Below are 17791 nucleotides of genomic sequence, written 5' to 3'. Positions count from 1 at the left end.
CTGTAACTCCCAGGAGTGGGGTGCTCACTGTAATTTTACTTGGCAGCTTACAAGAAGTGAGCAGTTTTCCATCTACGGGGAGAAACAAATTCCCTATTCTCTGCATGGTTTCAGGGTGGTGTACTGGTACCGAGAAAGCAAAACCTGTCTTCTTGCTCCACGGTTCTGCAGCGTTCCCCACTAAGCTGTGCTGGATTTCCAGAGAGAAGGCTTCAGGCAGGAATGGCTGTCCCTTCTGCTTTGTTCCCTGATGTCACAAGATTTGTTTCTGAAATCTTTTAAACTTCAGCTTGAATTTTAATATTGTTTTTTCCCTTAAGTTCTTTCTTGTGAAGGATGAAAGTAAAAGATGCAGCAAGGGAAAATGAGACAGAGGACTTTCCCCTTCTATTTTTAAGTGTGCTCAATTTGCTATTTTATTTTTTTTTTTAATTTACTCTCTTAATTTAGAAAAATCGGTCCAGGTTTCTTTAAGATCTTGTGCAGCTGGTAGCTGGCAGCTCTCCAGCCCTTGAAGCACTTGAGGATTTAGGCAGGGGAGTTCGCCAGGGCTGGAGAAGGAAAAGCTGCTTGGATGAATAATGACACTTAGGAGTAAGCTCGGGTTTCAGGAGCATACACTGCCCCTAAGCTGACTCTTTTCACAACTTACAGCCAGCAGGCTGCAGCCTTGGGACTGAGTGCCAGGGCAAAAGATGGGGAGGATACTTCTACAGGAAAGCTAAGGGGAAAAAATCATGCTGCAGGGCTCCTCAGGGCAGAGCTCAGACAGGACGGCTGCAGAGAGGGGTGCTGGAGCATCATGGCAGCACAGCCCATTGGCAGTTTTTTGGCAGCCGTCTTGGGCTGAGGGGGGGGTGGAATTTAGTTTTTTATGATCACTGATATATTGTATGCATAGATGTTTAGTGTTCTGGGTATTTAAGCCTCATAAGATATCAGAGCATTCAGGTTTGCGTTTGAAACAGAATTTACCCACTGTATATTTCTACAGAGTGTATATGATTTATGTTATAATTTATGATGACAGGCTTTGTTTTCTGAGGTTTTTCTCCTTCACTATAGGAAAATTTTACATTCTGGGAAAATCTATTAAGGACACAGATAACATTGTGATCTCTGTGAGAGACAGGATGCTAAGACTGTATGGTAGGGTGCATAGCATTTGACATTTTGGTGGTTTTTTGCATTTTAAATCATCACTTTAAAATGAACTTTCAGTCATCAGATCTCTTTGTACTGAATGCTTTTCTGACAGCATACGGTATTCTGAGCAATCTATGGTATGCGATTTCTTTCATTCACTTCTATGGATTTGGCTTTTTCCTCTATCTTCTGTCAGTATGTACAGGATCTTTAGTAATGAATCAAGCTTCCCAGGCCTGTAAAAAAGAACAGGAGAAAGCATTGGGATCATACTTTCTAGAAGTTTCCAAATATAACACAAACTGCAGTCTTCTGTGGGGAAAAAAAAAAAAGTCATATTTTAAAGATCTTGGGTATGGTAGGCCCAAATATTGATTGCTGTCTGCAAGGCTTTTAGTAAGTGATGTGTTTGAGAAGACCTTGCTCCTAACATAAAGCAATTTGGGGATGGTCATAATTTTTATTTTCCTTTCATAAAACAAGAATTCTCTTTGATTATTGTTGTGAAGAAAACCTTGAAAATAACCCCAAAGGACTGCGAAGGCTTGAAAAACAGAAAACAAAGGAAATAACCCAGAAAATGAAGTAAACTGTTGTGTTTTTAATCCAGCCAATGGCTTGAGTACGCAGGGGTGGAGAGTCTTTCGTAACTGAGAGGTCAACAATCTGTTGTATTTGTTGGTGGAAATTCCATGTTCTGAATGTTAATAGTTCTGTCGATACGAGGTCTTCTGTCCAAATGGTGCTTTTCCTGGGACAGGAACACATTGAACTCAATGATTACTAAATTGTATTTACTTTAAGGGTGAAAATGCTAATTTCAGGGGGAAGAAAAGAAACATTTTTTGGCAATAGCTTAAGGGAAGGAAAAAAAAAAAAAACAACGATAAAAGCAGCTGCTCGAAACTGTTCAGGGGTTTGGAATGCTAGAAGTAATCCAGCTGAGATGGATCAGCGGGGAGAGTGCAGGTGACATGGCGAAAGATGCGTGATAAATGTAATTTGCAGTTCTTCATGTAGGCACTATCAATAACTATCTGTACGTGGCTGTAAGGTATGTATGAGTGTGAGCGATGGGGAAAATAATGCGTGCAATGTATTTGTTTCTCTTAATTGCTATCGAATCAGTCTCTGGGAAAGAGAGCTGAAAGGTCTTTTGCCAAATACTGTGTGAACTGTGAAATGTTTTCAAGCTGAGCCAAAAAAATGCATCTAACAAGTGTACAGCAAGTGAAATACCTTGTCTTTTCCATCTTAAGAATGAACGTTGAGTGTTTTTTAAAGACCTGTCAGTCCAATGCTTGGCAGCGGAAAAGGAAAGAATTTGGTATATTAGTTGTTTTTTTTCTCTGTTGCTATAGAGACTGGAGTATACATTCCCTTGCAACCCAGGAAAAGTGACTGTTAAAACCTTGGTCTCTGTAGCTTTCCCTGCCTTCATTTGCACTCGTGCTTGAGGCATCAAAGGGCAGCATTTCAAAGGGCGTCTTCCAAACAAAAATAGGCCAGTGTTCCAAGGTGCTGGAGCTGGGCGGCTTTCAGTGCCCGAGGGAGATGTGCTAGATTCAGAGGACTTTGTAAATTGGAGAATGTACACGGGCTTCAAATCAAGGCATCCTTTTTCCAGATCTCCTCAAAAGCCTGTTGTGGATCTGAGCAACTCGAGCAATTGCATCCGCCCCTGCCAGAAACCACAGCTGTGTCAACAACACAAAGTGGCCATTGTTATCAAAGGCAGATTTGAAGTAGAGTAGACACTTTAAATGTGGTCATCCCAAGAAAAGATTAAAAGCAGCACTTTCCATGGGCTTCAAAAGTGGTCTGATCTGTGCCTGTCAGCACAGCCTCCTGGATTTCTTGGTTTTGTGTTGTAGTTGGGGAGAAGCAGAAGCCCAAGGAGGACATCTCCATGTCAGGTAATAGCACTCTCTTCAGAGACCCTTTCTGCTTGCTTCTTTGTGTGCATTAACCTCTCTTATTAATTAATCTCTGGGAGATGGTGGCCATCCCCACCCATAGTGGGACCCAGCATCGCCCTGGTGGGTTTCTCCAAGTCACGATGCGAGGTTTGGAAGCTCCTGGGTCTCTTAAACCCAGTTGTGAACCAGTTCTGTGATCCGACATAAGTAAATCCAGATGTTACGCAGCGTCAGAAATCCAAAGGTGTTTGTAAAGTAAATCCTACTGTAGCAAAGCTTATAAAGAAATAAAAATAAGGTAATTGAGCCGTGTTAAATCACAAAATGCCAGCCTATTTCCAGCAGTTTGGCTGGTGCAGGGACCAAAGGGCTTATTGGCATTAAGCTCCAAAAGGCTGACTGATTCAATAGCACTTTTCAGAAGTCTGTTAAGTATGCCAAACCCAAGGAAAGATCAGCTGGCTGGACTTTTTAGCAGATATCCTTGCTTTCGAAGCTGAAAAACTTGTATTCAGTCTGCAATTTGGGAAGAAAATAATCAAATCATTTGCTTCCATGTGCAGTACAGAATCAGAACTTTTTGGCTGTTACTTTATAGAGCCAGGAATTGGACTCGATGTTCCTTATGGGTCCCTTCCGGCTTGGGATGTTCTATCATTCTATCAAGCTGATCAGCTAACATTCTCCTTTAGAAGCTGTTTCATGTTGTCAGTGTCTTTTTAGAGCAAGTTAACCTAGTCTTGGAGCAAGTTTCCCCAGGAGAGGAAGAAGAGTTTCTGCATGGTTGCAGCTGTTTTGTTCAGGTTCCATATTGACCACCTCCATACAAGGTGGCTACTGAGAAAAGCAGCAGCTGTGTTTGCTTTTGCAAATGCACTTCTGTGTAGGATGCTGTGTGGTGGAAGGGCTTGTTGTGTAAGCAAACAAGTTGCTGTGGTATCTTTGGTCTGATCAAGGAAGCGCTCAGCCAGGGAATATCTGAATGTCAGTCAATATCCAAATCAGCCCTGTAGGGAGAGAGTATGACGTTTTTCTTTGTGTACTTGTGTCCTTTGACATTCTTTAGCTGCTGTACAAGCAATAACTCAGTCATTGTCTCCTGCAAGCTCCTGTGCAAGGAGCACCAGAAGTACAGCTCAGCCATGATCTGACAACCTGTGAACGGTCTTGACAGTGTTCTTTAGAACACTTCTGGAGTTTGGTGGTATTTTAAGGATTTGCTGTTGAAACCAGAGGCCTTAAAAATAGAGTCTGTTCCCCATTTTGAACAACTCTTAGTGAACTTCTGCAGCCTGAAATTAGTGCATGGCACCCACCCCCCAGACCACCCTGCTATCACACTGATAGACCTTTTAACTTCTGGTGGCACCTGGAGCGCTCCAAGCCCAACACATCACCCTGGATCAGTACTATTCAAATGGCAGCAGCCCTTGTGATGGTTGTAATGTGTATGTGCTGGGATTTCAGGATTTTTGGTGGGGGTTTTAGGAGCGGCACTGTAGCTACTCTAAGGCATTGCCTACCCATTTGGTGTAAGAGCACTGGGAGAAGAAGCTGAGAGCTTACTGATTTAAATAGTGCCTTGAGTGTGTTGAACTGTCACGGTTGAGTTGAGAGACAAGCACATGGCACAAAAAGAGGCATCCAGCCTCTTGAATGGTGCCCAGAACTTCAGTGGCCTTATTCACTTTCTACACAGACAGGTATGTGCCATGTTGTGACTGTGGTGTGGTTCAGTCTCGGCTATTGCTGATGGCTGGAAAACACACACAGATGGCATAAAAGGAATTTATCAGACTGAATTCTCTTGCGTGGATCAGCAATCTTGGCATGACTTGACAATCAGTTAGTGCTTTCTCAAATATCTTATGTAGGAGGAAGAAAGAGCTTAGATTTGAGTTATTCTGAAGGTCCAAGGGGGTGCTGGGCTCCTGGCAAGCTGCAGCTCCCTGAGACTTCTCGCAGAGGTCATCTGGCTGAATCACATGCAGAAGAGATGCTTCAGTGGTACCGCTCTGTGCCCGCGTCTGAACTGCTCTGCCTCCAAGGGAGGCTCACAGACCTCAACCCCAACAGTCCTCTGCAGTGGCAATTCCTTCTGTGCTGAGAAGCGTTTCAGAGAGAGTGAAGTAGGGTTTATCCTGGAGGAGAGGAGGCAACCACAGATGGAAAGTTGGAAGGGGAAGTGATCTGTTTTGCTTCCCACAGCACGTCACATACAACTTACACAGCTCTGTGACTTTCTCTAACTGGACCTCAGCCATCTTTCCTCCCACTTAAGCTCTCACGTACCATGTGTAATCTGGAACTTGAGAGCAGGGCTGGGGGAAGAGCAAGCCACCATAAATACACTGGGAGACAGCAGGCCATAGTATCTCATTGTGCCATCAATAATCACATATCTCAGCTGCACACTGTTCTTCCCTGGAGCTGTCTGGAACAAAGGCTCTCTCATTGTTTATGTGCTGTTAAGTGCCTTGTAGGCAGGTGAATCAAATGTGTCTTCAAGATCAAGGGTTTGTGACAAGGTGAAACTTGTAACACTTCCACTGGGGTGTACATATAGCACCACCTTGAAGAAGACAGTCTTTAAAGAGTGTCATTAATCTTGGGTGCACTCCTAAGATGGAATGTCTACTTTTGCTGCCGTTCCTTTCAGGTACAGCATGCATGAAAGCTACGAGAAAAGCAATCTGCTCTGATATTGGTCCCACATTTTTTCTGTGGGTGTTGGTTTGGGTTGGCTTTAATTTAGGTTTTTTTTGTGTGTGTTTGGTTGTTACACTGGGAAGGGAAAAGGATGCTCTGACAGCTTCCTGAGCAAGGATGGGAAACTGGCTTTGATGTTCCTCTTCAAAGGCTTAGAGATACTGGTCTGTGACACCAATTTTGAAGGGTTGTCCTTTGTTTTTATAGAGTACCACTTAAGACAAAACTCTGTGAGCAGAGAGAAAGTGGTGTCTATCTTGCAAAGAGATGTCCTCAGCACACACATCCCAGGGGTCCCTCCCAGGCACCCTCTCCTTACCTGCTGCAGTCCAATTCCCATGTGAGGCACATTCCAGCCCCTCATCTGGGATTTACTTATCTCTGAAAAGCGTCATGTGGTTAATGATGTTTACTGCCTGCATTCTGCTGATGTCCCAGCAATCATAATCATGTTCTGCTGAACTGAATGTATCTGCTGAAAGCCAGCCAGCTGCAGCCACAGCACTGCACTCAGCTCGTGTTAGCATTGCTGGGCAGGGATTTGCAGTCACCAGACTTCACTGGAGCAAGAGGAGCAAGCCCACACCCATCTCCCCCCTTCCCTCTCATTTCAAGTCAGCAAAAAACTGCCAGATCCAGGTTGCTTGATGTGAGTTCCCCCGTGGAGTTTAATGCAAACCAGCTGCTGGCGTTTCCCAGCCACATGGTTCCTCTAGGCTGCACCAGCCTTCTGCCCTCCTTCAGCCTTCAGGGCCTGGATGCTAGTAAAACAAGATTATGTTAGTTACATCATTTACAGTGGTGAGCCTTCCTCCTCCCTCAATGCGTGCAAGTGCTCCCAGAGCAAGGGCAGGTGGGTCACCGGTGCCCTGCAGGCAGCTCTGTCCCTGCAGTCAGCTGCTGGGGAGTCACTGGGGCTTCTGGCCAGGCCTTCCTGGGAGTTGACCACGGAGGCATTTAAAGCAGGGCTGCTGTGAGGGTTTGAAGGAGGAAGAAGGCATATTACAGTTCCATGAGCCACATGCAGCACTGCATGGAGCCTAGCCATGTGCTCCCCTCCTTGGGTTTCACTTTCCTGTTTGCTGTGATTCTGAGCAATCTTGGCGGGCTCTGCTGGCTGCAAACCTCCGTGTCCTCCTTCCTCTTTCAATCCAGCTCGGCACTGAGAACTGTCAGTGTGCCTAGGAGAGGTAGGAAAGCATGCCATTGGCGTGTAGAGGGTTGCCCAAAGGCAAAGCAGGTGCACTGTGCAAGCTGAGGGGCAGGCTGGAGCATCCTGTTCTGGACAGTGCAGCCCCTGTGTATTCAAACGTGGCAACAGTTGCAGAGGCATGCTGTGGGAGAACAAACTCATTTCTCAAATGAAGGGCAGTGGCACAGAAGACCCCACATCTGTGGGATATTTCCTATCAAGACTCTGGAGGGGCAAGGGCAGATGTTCAGTGGGGTGTGTCTCTTGTCATGTGTGCATGGGGCACAATTGTCCTTCCTAACTTGGGCTCCTGTCACAGGTCATTGCACCTGAAGTTGAAAATTGGGAACAGAAATCTGGGAATGTGCTTAGTAAATTATGGAGCTCGCTCAGAGAACGACTGAAAGAGCCCTCATTGCCAGTGGGTGCCACTCACCTCCTGATTGATGTGCTGTTGTTCTGGGTTGTGCTTTGTCTTCCAGCACCCTCTCCAAGTGCTGCCATGCTACAGTGGCACTCCTGTACCCCTTCACCTGGCAGCACACCTACATCCCTGTGCTGCCGCCTTCCATGATCGACATTGTGTGCTCGCCCACCCCGTTCCTCATCGGCCTGCTCTCCAGCTCGCTGCCCCGCCTGAAGGAGCTCCCGGTGGAGGAGGTGAGCCATGCTTAACAATGTTTCTTCCAGCAGGCTCAGCTGTCTTCTGGCCTAGAAAGGCTGCTGAGCGTGTATGATTTTTTTTTAAATGGCAGAGCTGAGGAGAGAGGAGTGCTGGACGGGGCTGGGATGGCAGGCTCTTTTGTCCATGCTGCTCTGTGGTTAGTGGGGAAGCTGCTAGAAACCACAAGGGCTTCTCTTGGCTCACCCTGGGTGCTCCCTCCAGCTGCTGCAGTGGTTAGGAGGAGCAGGGCCAGGGCTCAAGTGTTTCCTCTAGATCAGTTGTAGATCAAGATAAACTCTGATGACGGAAATAGTGATTTACCACTTTCATTCTTTCTCTCTCATTCTTAGGTCCTTGTTGTTGACCTTGTGAATAACCGGTTTCTGAGACAGGTGAGTGGAACTATTTCACATCTTCCATCTTCTGTTTCATTTCTCCATCACACCTTACCTTGATTGGATTTGCTGACCTGCCTGTCTGGCTGAATGCTTACTTCCCACAAAAAGCAGGATGGGATTTGTGGTTAGAAGTGTTACAGTGATTGCTGTGTCCTCAGCACAGTTCCAAACCACAGATGCTGAGAACCGAATCACTGTGCTTTCTCTCTCTCTCTTTTTAAAGAGGGAAGGATGGCACTTGAGCACTGCAGATCCTTCTCTGTCATCCTGAGGGCAGAGCTGAAAAGCGTCAACTCAGTACTTGAGGCTCCCAGAAGGCCATGGCTTTCCCAGTCTGTTTCTCACAGACCCTGGCTGAGCAGAGATGCAAAATTATCACCTGATTATTTATTTGTATCATTCTTGCTCCAGGAGTCTGTGATTTCTTGCTCCAGTCCTTGTACTGGGTGAGTCACAAGTCGGAAGCCGGTAAATAGGGATCTAGCTGCATGGGCAAGATTGCCTGCTGATTTTTGCTTCTCTTTGTCATGGAGTGGAAATGGGTATTTAAGAGGAGAGGACAGACAACAGAACATGCTCCTGGCCCTAGAAACTACCTTTGACCTTGAGCTCTTCCTCAAATGGCTGAGAATCACTGGCTGCGTAGGTCTAACCTGTGCCTCAGTGGAATGGGAGGAGAGCACCTCCTGCTGCAGGAAGCAGCACGTGGGCGAAGACCACCCCTTCAGTGCAGCGTTGGCTCACCAGCTCCCTGAGCTGCAGGAACTGCGTTTGCATCCCTTCAGCTGGCAGCAGATGTGGGGTCAAATGCTCCAGCTCACACCTCTTCTTGAGAAACATAAGCTGAGTCGCATTGTGTCAGCAGGAGCTGGTGAAAGCTCACACACACGGGCAGTTCCTGGCTTCGGTTGCTCTGCGGGAATTGTTGAGCCTCCGTAACGTGATCGGTGTCTGAGCACAGTCAGGAGAGTGGCTGCGCCTGCCTGGCTGCACGCCAGCATTGTTCAGCTCAGCCTTCTTCACGGTGCTGGGAGGGCTCACAGGCAGATGGATGAGCCCTGCCGGGTAGCCTCCGGGGTTGGACATCTGAATTCTCACAGGCTAGAGCAGTATTTGGGCAGAGAGACCCTCCTCTCCTGCTTCTTCACGTTTTGACAGGAAGGTGCTTGGAAAGTGCCCAGTGTATCATGAGTTTCTCCCTTTCCTTCTCCACACCGTTTGCTTTTAGTGCTCCCCCTGCCGTGTCAGGAACTAGATAGGACGTGACCCAGGAGCCGGCCGTGTCCTGGCCTCAGGCCCTCACGAGGTGGCTGTTTCTGTTTTGCAGATGGAGGATGAGGACTCCATCCTGCCCCGAAAGCTGCAGGTCGCCTTGGAGCACATTTTGGAGCAGAGGAACGAGCTGGCAAGCGACAAAGAGGAGGGCTCTGTGAATGGCAAGCAGGGTAAGGCACAGCGCTGTTCAGGTCAAACCACTTCTCTCCCTGCTCTTTTTGTTCACTTCATTCACTTCTTAGAGGAGAGCTGCGTTCATACTGAGTTTAGCTCCACAGAAATTAGAGGTAGGTCAGGATGTTGCTTGAAGCTTTATTAAATGTTCCATCTCACTGAAAACATTTATCATTGTGCAAAGATAAACAGTGCTTATCCCCTTCCTGGCTTTGTCCTTCCTTTTCGTGTGGCTTCAGGGAACATCACTCATCCTTCCTGGTGAGGATTACACAGGCTCTCTGCTGCTGACCACATGAAGGATGCAGACTCCTCCAATGAATGGTCTGCACACACAGCACAGGGCTGAGGCAGCTGTTTGGGGGGCATTGAGGGCATATCCTAGTGAGAAGGAGCTGAGACAAAGCTGGGTGACTTCCAAGCTAATAGCAACCCAGTCTGTTTGTACCCAAGGCTGGTATGGCTTTGTAATGAGTAACAGAGAACACATTTTTTCCTAGCACGTCCTTATGGTGTTGTCTTCACTGCTGCCTCTTGCTACTCTCCTCAGAGACCAGCCCTTTGAACGAGGTGGTATCCGAGGCCTTTGTCCGTTTCTTTGTGGAGATCGTGGGCCACTACTCCCTCTTCCTGACCCCCAACGAGCGAGAGGAGCGGACTCTGCAGCGTGAGGCTTTCCGCAAGTCCGTCTCTTCCAAGAGCCTCCGGCGCTTCCTGGAGGTCTTCATGGAGACTCAGATGTTTGGGGGCTTCATCCAGGAACGGGAGCTGCGGAAGCAGGGAGTCAGAGGTAAGGGGCTCTGCCAGGGCTCTGCATTCCTGGAACCTCTGCTGTCAGTCGCAGGAGGGGCAGGAGATGCTACCAGCTCCAGCAGCATGGGCTGAGGCTGCAGTGCTTGTGCAGGGGCAGTGCCAGTTTAGGTGGTGGGAAAGCTGTTAGAGTGGGTCCAGAGGTGGGCCAAGAAGTTGATTAGAGGGCTGGAGCACCTCTCCAATGAGGGTAGGGTGAGAGAGCTGGGGCTCTTCAGTGTGAAGAAGAGAATGCTCTTGGGGGGGACCTTATAGTGGCCTTCCAGTACCTGAAGGGAGCCTACAGGAAAGCTGGGGAGGGACTTCTTATAAGGGCATGTAGCAACAGGACGAGGGAAATGGCTGTAAACTGGAAGAGGATAGATTTAGACTAGATATGAGAAAGAAAATTTTTACTATGAGGATGGTGAGATACTGGAACAGGTTGCCCAGTGAGGTTTTGAGTGCCACCTCCATGGAAGGATTCAAGGCCAGGCTGGGTAGGGCTTTGAGCAGCCTGGTCTAGAGGGATCTGTCCCTCCCTATAGCAGGGAAGTTGGAACTACATGATCTTAAAGGTCCCTTCCAACCCAAACCATTCTATGATTCCATGATTCTTTAAGTGCTGGTGCAGGCTCTGTTTGTAGCAAAGTAAATGGAGGTTTTGTCTCTCCTTTGTAAGACAGAAAAATCAGTCAGCCTTACAGTGGTGGGGAGGGCTTATGTGCTGGGAGTCCTACAGCCAAGGACCAGAGCTCCTGTCCTATGTGTGCACTCAGTGAGCTGGGGAGGCTGGGTACATTGTTCCTTTGTACAAGTGTTTTGGTTAGTTAGGAGAGTATGTTTTCAGATGCACTCTCTTTTATTTATAGGATAGCAAAGTAAAAGTTGTTGACTTCCTTTTTCCTACAGGTCTGTTTGAGGTACGGGCTCAGGAGTACCTGGAAACACTTCCCAGTGGGGAGCAGAGTGGAGTCAATCGGTTCCTGAAAGGACTTGGTAAGGAACCAGCAAGACCACTGGCTTCTCACAGAGCTTATTCTTGTTGCCTTGTGATTTGGCAGTAAAGAAGCTGCTGACGGGTAGCAGGGCTCTGTTTACAACTGAGTCCTGAAGTGATTAGTGCCCAGCCACGTATCCCAGCTTTTGATGTGCTGTTGGTCTGCCTCCAGCCTGGAGGCTAGGGAGAAATCAAAATGTAGGCTCGAGCTATGTGTGTCCTAAAGGATACAGGTGGATGTGAGGTGGAAACTGAGTAAACAGTGACTCAGGAGAGGTAGACACAGTTTCTGCTGGGATGAGCAACACAATCTCCATAGACTTCAGGTTTTCTGTGGAGGATCAGTGGTGGGAATTGCCCAGGAGCATCCTAAGGCTGAATCATAGAATCATAAAATCCTTAGAGTTGGAAGGGATCTTTAATGGCCGTCTGGTCCAACTTCCCTGCAATGAACAGGGACACCTACAGCTAGATCAGGTGGCTCAGGGCCTGATCCAGCCTCACTTTGAAAGTCTCCAGGGACAAGGCATCAACTACATCTTCGGACAGCCCATTCCAGTGCCTCTCAATCCTTGCTGTAAAAAACTTTTTCCTTATATCCAACCTAAATCTCCACTCTTTAATCTTGAAGCCATTTCCCCTTGTTCTGTCACCATAGACCCTGCTAAAGAGTCTTTCCCTTCCTTCCTGTAGCTTCCCTTTAGATACTGAAAGGCCGCTCTCAGGTCAACTCGTTGCTTCTCTTCTCCAGGCTGAAAGTCCCAGATCTCCCAGTCTGTCCTCACAGGGGTGGTATTCCATCCCTTGGATCATTTTTCTGGTCCTCCTCTGGACACTCTCCAACAGGTCCATGTCTCTCCTGTACTGAGGACTCCACATCTGGACTCAGTACTCCAGGTGAGATCTCACTTGTGCAGAGAAGAGGAGCAGGATTGCCTCCCTTGCCCTACTCGTCGCACTTCTTTTGACACAGCCCAGGATATGGTTGACTTTCTTGGCTGTGAAGGCACATTGCCAGCTCATGTTCAGCTTGCCATCCACCAGTACCCCCAGATCTTTTTTGGCAGGGCTGTGCTTAATCCTTTCATCCCCCAGCTTGTATTGGTATTGGATGTTACCTTGACCCAAGTGCAAGTTCTTGTATTTGGAATTGTTGAACTTCATGAGGTTCACCTGAGCTCAGTGCTCAAGCCTGCCTAGGTCCCTCTAGATGGCATCTCATCCCTTTGGTGTGTTGACCTCATTTCACAGCTTGGTCTCATCAGCAAACTTGCTGAGGGTGCACTTGACCCCACTGTCAGTATCACTGATGAAGATATTAAAGAGTATCAGTCCCAGCACCGATCCCAGGGGGACTCCAGTCATCACTAATCTCCATCCAGACATTGTGTAGTGGACCACCACTCCTTGCACTCAATCCTGCAGCCATTTCTTCCTACATCAAACAGTACACCGATCAAATCCATATCTTTCCAATTTGGAGAGAAGATGCTGTGGGGTACTGCTTCAGGTCTTACTGAAGTCCAGATAGATGACATTGGTGACTTTTCCCTTGTCCACTGATGCAGTGATACTATCATAGAAGGCCACTAGGTTTTAGGATTTGCCTTTGGTGAAGCCACACTAATTCTCCCACATCACCTCCCTGCCTTCCATGTGCTTTAGCATAGCTTCCATGAGGATCTCCTCCATGATCTTTCCTGACACAGAAATGAGACTGACAGGTTGGTGGTTCCCAGGGTCATCTTTTTTACCCTCTTTAAAAATGGGTGCAATGTTGCCTTTATTCCAGTCACTAGGGACTTCACCTGATTGCCACAACTTTTCAAATATCATTGATAATGGCTTAGCAACTACAGCAGCCAATTCCCTCAGGACCCTGGGATGCATCTCATCGTGATGCATAGACTTGTGGATGTTCAGGTTCCTCTGGTGGTCATGAACCTGATCTTTTCTTACAGTGGGAGGAATGTTGCTTCTTGAATCCTTTCCTACCAAACCAAACATTTAAGGGCTGTGTAACAAGCAATTATCAGAGAAGACCAAGGCAAAAGAAGTTAAGTACTTCACCCTTCTCCTTGGCTGTTGCTACCAGCTTGCCTGTGTCACTCATTAGGAGGAGTATGCCCTCCTAGACTTCCTTTTCTGGTTGAGGTATTTGTAGGTATCTTTCTTGTTCTTGGTGTCCCTTGCCAAGTGTAGTTCAAGCTGGGCAACGGCTTTCCTGACCCGATCCCTGCACAGCCTAGCATCTTCCTTATACTGTTACCGCAGTACCTGTCCCTGTTTCCACTGCTTGTGCATCTTCTTCTTGCTTGAATCCATTTTGCATTGTAGAGGAGCTCTAATAATGAGGGCTCCAGACCAAGATTAGAAGTTCTTGGTTGAATACCATGGCTAAGAGAGCTGATCCCCAGACCTCGAGTGTTTCGTGACCATTTAAGCATTGTCTGTGAGACTGGTGGCCCTGCCTCTTAAGCATGTGATTTAGCTAAGTGAGTCAGTAATACCTTCGCCTTCCAAATCTGCTGGACAAATGGGGTCTGGGTGGTGTGCTTGGAGGCCTGCAGGGCCCCAGGCTGCAGTGCTGCTCCCAGGTCATGGTCAGGGCTGTGCCCTCTGCTGCAGGTACCTGCTTCCAGCTTTGCAGGGTGCGGGGCTGTAGGTAAGTACCTGGGGCTGGCAGCCGCAGCGTTTCTCTGTACAGGTTTGCTGGGACAGTAGTGGGGAGTGACACTTATTTTGCTTGTCACTGTGGGAAACCCTTTTTCCTTTCTCCATCTATTCAGGCAGCAAAATGAAATTCCTCCACAAAAAGTAAAGAGCGAAGCACATCCTCATTTCACAGAAGAGAATGGCTTTACCATTTAACATCAACAAATCAGATGTATCCACCATTCCTATTTGACCTGCTCCTAAGGGCCCACAGCCTTGGGCAAGCTGCCCAAGCTGCGGCCAGGACGCACTCACACAGGACGATGCGACAGCAGTGGAGCTGCTGGGACAGGTCTCTGGATATCGACAGTACTATGCACTGGACCAAGCACTCTGAACTCTGCATTAGCACGTTGCAGACAGCCCAGCAGATCGGATCCCTTAGCTAGTCAGTTCTTTGTTTTGCTGTATTTTTCTATTTATATTGGGGTTGGAACAAATATTAACCAATGCCTCTCGCCCTGCCTCCTCCCTGCCTGGTGCTGCAGGATGGCGGTGGGACTGCCACAGGACTGAGCTGGCAGAGCTTGAGCACTGAGGATGGGAGGAATGGAGTTGTGTGGACATGTCTCTGCAGAGCAAAGATGCTGAGAACTGCAGGGATGAGGTGGACTGATGAGGAGGAGCTTCTGAGGGTGAGGGGTAACCACTAAACCTACTGAGGATATGATCAGCCTGCCAGCTACCAGGCTGGCTGCATCGGGTCCTGGCACGAGGAGAGGCTTTTCCTTACGCAGCATAATTAAAAGTGAGTGGTTTAAAAGGTGTGCAGCCCCTGGGGTGTGTTTGTGGTGTGTCTGCCACCTGCCTGTATGGGCTGGAGGAGACATCTAGTGGCTGAGCCCTTGGCTTGGCCATGCGTGCATGCTCTGGAACCTGATGACCTTGTACCCTCACCCAAGCTGCGTGCCTAGGGAGCCTGAGGATGATCTCAGCTGTGGGGTCTGGCTGTGAAGACCCCCGTCAGGCCAGGCAGGTTCTCCTCTGGTGGCATTAGAAAGCATTCTAACACTGGGTAAGCTGCTGAGACAAAATGAGGATGTCAGCTCCCCTAGGGAGCCAGCTGCTGCTGCTCACTCACCTTCACTGGGACTCTCCACAGGCCTGGGGCTGGCTGAAGCTGAGAGGAAAGAAATCCCTCAATGGTCCTCAATGCAGGGCTGAATGGAGATCTCCTCCTCTGCTTTGGGAGTGTCGGGGTGGGCTGTGTGCTGGCACGCCTCACTGCAGGCAGCCCTGTTCTGCATTGTGCCATGCGCGGCTGCTGGAGGATTTGGAAGTGCCTCTTCCCCACATTTGAGGGCCATGGTGACCAATTATAGGGTCAACAGAGCCTAATTCCATCGCAAAAGAGTGGAGGGGATCTGTGGGTCCTGTCACTGCTGCTTCAGAAGGCTTCAGAAGCCAAAGCTTCCTACAGCAGCAGCCCCTTTCTTTGCTGGATATAAGGACCCAGCAAACAGTGGAAATGGATTGTGGTGGTGGTGGCAGAAATGGGCAGGTGGGCAGGATGGTGGAGGGGTGAGTGTCTTGTTGGCAGCAGTAAGGAATGTGGGGCTCAAACCCAGCATACAGTATCCGGGAGCGTCTAACAGCATGAAAAGCACAAAGAACCTTTTACAGCTGTTTAATGAAGGATTGAACATGAAACTCAAGCAGGAGACGTTGGTCTCAGTGGCAGGACAGCCCCTCCAGCTTCACGCTGAGCTGCGTTTCTCCAGGACGGCGTGTCACTGGATGCTCTGCAGGAACCCCCCTGAGAAGACAAAGCCCAGAGAGCAGCCATGCTAACTGAAGCCTTGCAGCCGCACAGAAACTACACAGTACCACAGGCACCGCTCACCTCTCTGCCGGGAGACAGCCTTCAGTCCACAGGTGCCGGGCGGCCTGCAGGTGTAAAGCCCCAAGCAGCCTCCGCAGTCTGAGGGCTTCTGGCAGGGCCGGCTCTGGATGCCGCGACAGGAGTGCTGCAGGGGAGGCAGCAAGCTCATCCTAATGCCAACAGCCCGGGGAGCAGCTCGTCCCCCCGGTGCAGGTTTTCCATCACTTTACAGGTTTAAAGGAGAACAACACCCAGCAGCATCCCCTTATGACCCAAGGCTGAGCCCTGGGGACACCCTGCTCTGTTGGAGAGGTGCTGCGAGGCTTACCTGCGCCATGGGCGATGAGCAGGCATGCCCTGTGCTTACCGTGTCGCTGTTGAACTTCCCGTAGCCCTTCAGGTGATGGCTCAGCCCCAGGCTCCTGCCGCGGAAGGGCTGTGGTGGGCTCCTGCGGGGCCTGCTGGGGGGGTCCCGTGCACCGTTGCCTGTGGCTTTGCAGGGAGCCCCAGAAGTGGGGCTGTGCTCTGCCAGAGCCTCCCACACTGCTTCCTGGGGGTGACTGCCATCCGCCTGGTTGTCCCCTCCATCTCCAGCTGGCCGATGATTTTCTGTGGGTTCCCCAGCTCCGAGCTGCCTTGCTGGGAGAGCTGCCCACTCCCCCAGTGCCTGTACGTGTGCTGGGGCCAGGGAGAGCTGTGCCAGCAGCAGGGCAGCAGCTATCAGCACCCGGACCTCCATCCTCAGGATCTGGATTGGCTCGGGGATGCTCTGCTCGGTGAGGCTGGGAACAGGAGCTGAAGCTGAGGCTGCCTCACTTCCCCAGCACTGGTTGGAAGTCACTTTTATAGCACCGGCGCACAGCTCTTTTCCCCCGCCCCTGCCGTGTCCCACCTCCCCTCCTGTGAGCTAACCAGGCTGCCTGTGGGGGCCTGTCCCCCTCCCTGCACTCCCAAACAGCCCAGCACCCTCCCACCAGGCCAGATCCTCTCAGTGATGGGTACGTGTGTGTGGTGTAAGCACAGCATTTCAGCTGAGCCCTTGATAAAGGGAGGCTGCTGGTCAGTGTGTGGATCCCTTTTGTCTCCATAAAGGCATCTGCTGTATTTTTGTCTTGGATACCCTGAGAAGGTATTACTGATGTAACAGAACTTTGTCATTGCACTGTCACAGACCTCAGACCCTCTCAGCTCTTTGCCCATCCGTAGCCAAATTTGATGGAAAGGTGTCAGACTCCAAGCTGATGAGTTGTTACAAGCCTGCTGGAACGGGTCTGACAAAGGAGAAAAACCCAATGAATCCTTCATTCATTGTCTTTTAAAGCCCTCACTTGGGCATTTGTAATTGCTCAGTAGGTGTTCCCTGTGGACCAAGGGTGAGTTCTTGTGACCGCTGTCCTCACCTCTGGATGGGAATGGCTCAGCCTCAGGCAAGTTTGCTCTGCCAGCTGCTTGTCAAAAGGCAGTGGCCAGACTTCCTACCAAACTGACCCAAGTAGAGCTGTCCTTAGTAATAAAGATGCTGGAGGTCTTAAAAGCAGAGGGATTGCTGTGCAGTCCTATCCTGGAGAGGGTCACTGCTCTGTTCCTGACTTTGCCACGGACTCGCTGTGAACTCGGCACAGTCATTTGAGCTACATAGCTTGTGTGGCCATCTGTAAACAGGGGTTGTGCTTCCCCTCCTCCCTGGAAATGACCAAGAAAATGCAAAACTTGCTGGCTAGCTTGTGAAGGCCTATGAGGTTGTCATACAGCATTATGTCCCTGTCGCTGTAGCTTAACACTGGTTGTGGTCCATGAGACCTCCTGGAGAGAAACAGGAGTGAGCAGCTGCTGGAACCGCCTGAAGACATGGTCCTGGAGATATGGGAGTCAGTGACAGAGGAGCTACCATGGTAATGAACAACGGTGATGTCAGGGAGTGTAACTTCAGGGAAATGGGAGATCTGAGGATCAGAAACCACTCTTTCTTTACAAAGAAGTTCCCTGGA

The 17791-nt window shown here is 49.2% G+C and overlaps 1 protein-coding gene across 4 annotated transcripts in view; it reads left to right on the top strand.

Moving 5' to 3' along the window:
- The window catches only part of DENND2A (DENN domain containing 2A), a 56789-nt gene extending 42045 nt beyond the window's left edge, over nt 1-14744 (top strand). For all 4 annotated transcript variants that reach the window (XM_085228612.1, XM_085228619.1, XM_085228626.1 and 1 more), the window contains 6 exons: nt 7449-7626; nt 7981-8022; nt 9356-9473; nt 10028-10267; nt 11179-11265; nt 14056-14744. In XM_085228612.1, the coding sequence (XP_085084738.1) occupies nt 7449-7626; nt 7981-8022; nt 9356-9473; nt 10028-10267; nt 11179-11265; nt 14056-14087 (697 nt within the window). In that variant the 3' untranslated portion in view covers nt 14088-14744. The remainder of the gene's footprint in view (nt 1-7448; nt 7627-7980; nt 8023-9355; nt 9474-10027; nt 10268-11178; nt 11266-14055) is intronic.
- The last annotated feature ends 3047 nt before the right edge of the window (nt 14745-17791 follow it).

This window comes from Meleagris gallopavo, chromosome 1 (assembly GCF_905368555.1).
Source record: "Meleagris gallopavo chromosome 1, MGAL_WU_HG_1.1, whole genome shotgun sequence".
NCBI lineage: Eukaryota > Metazoa > Chordata > Aves > Galliformes > Phasianidae > Meleagris > Meleagris gallopavo.
Note: the sequence above shows the minus strand (reverse complement) of the source record. Positions and strands in the feature narration are given on the sequence as shown.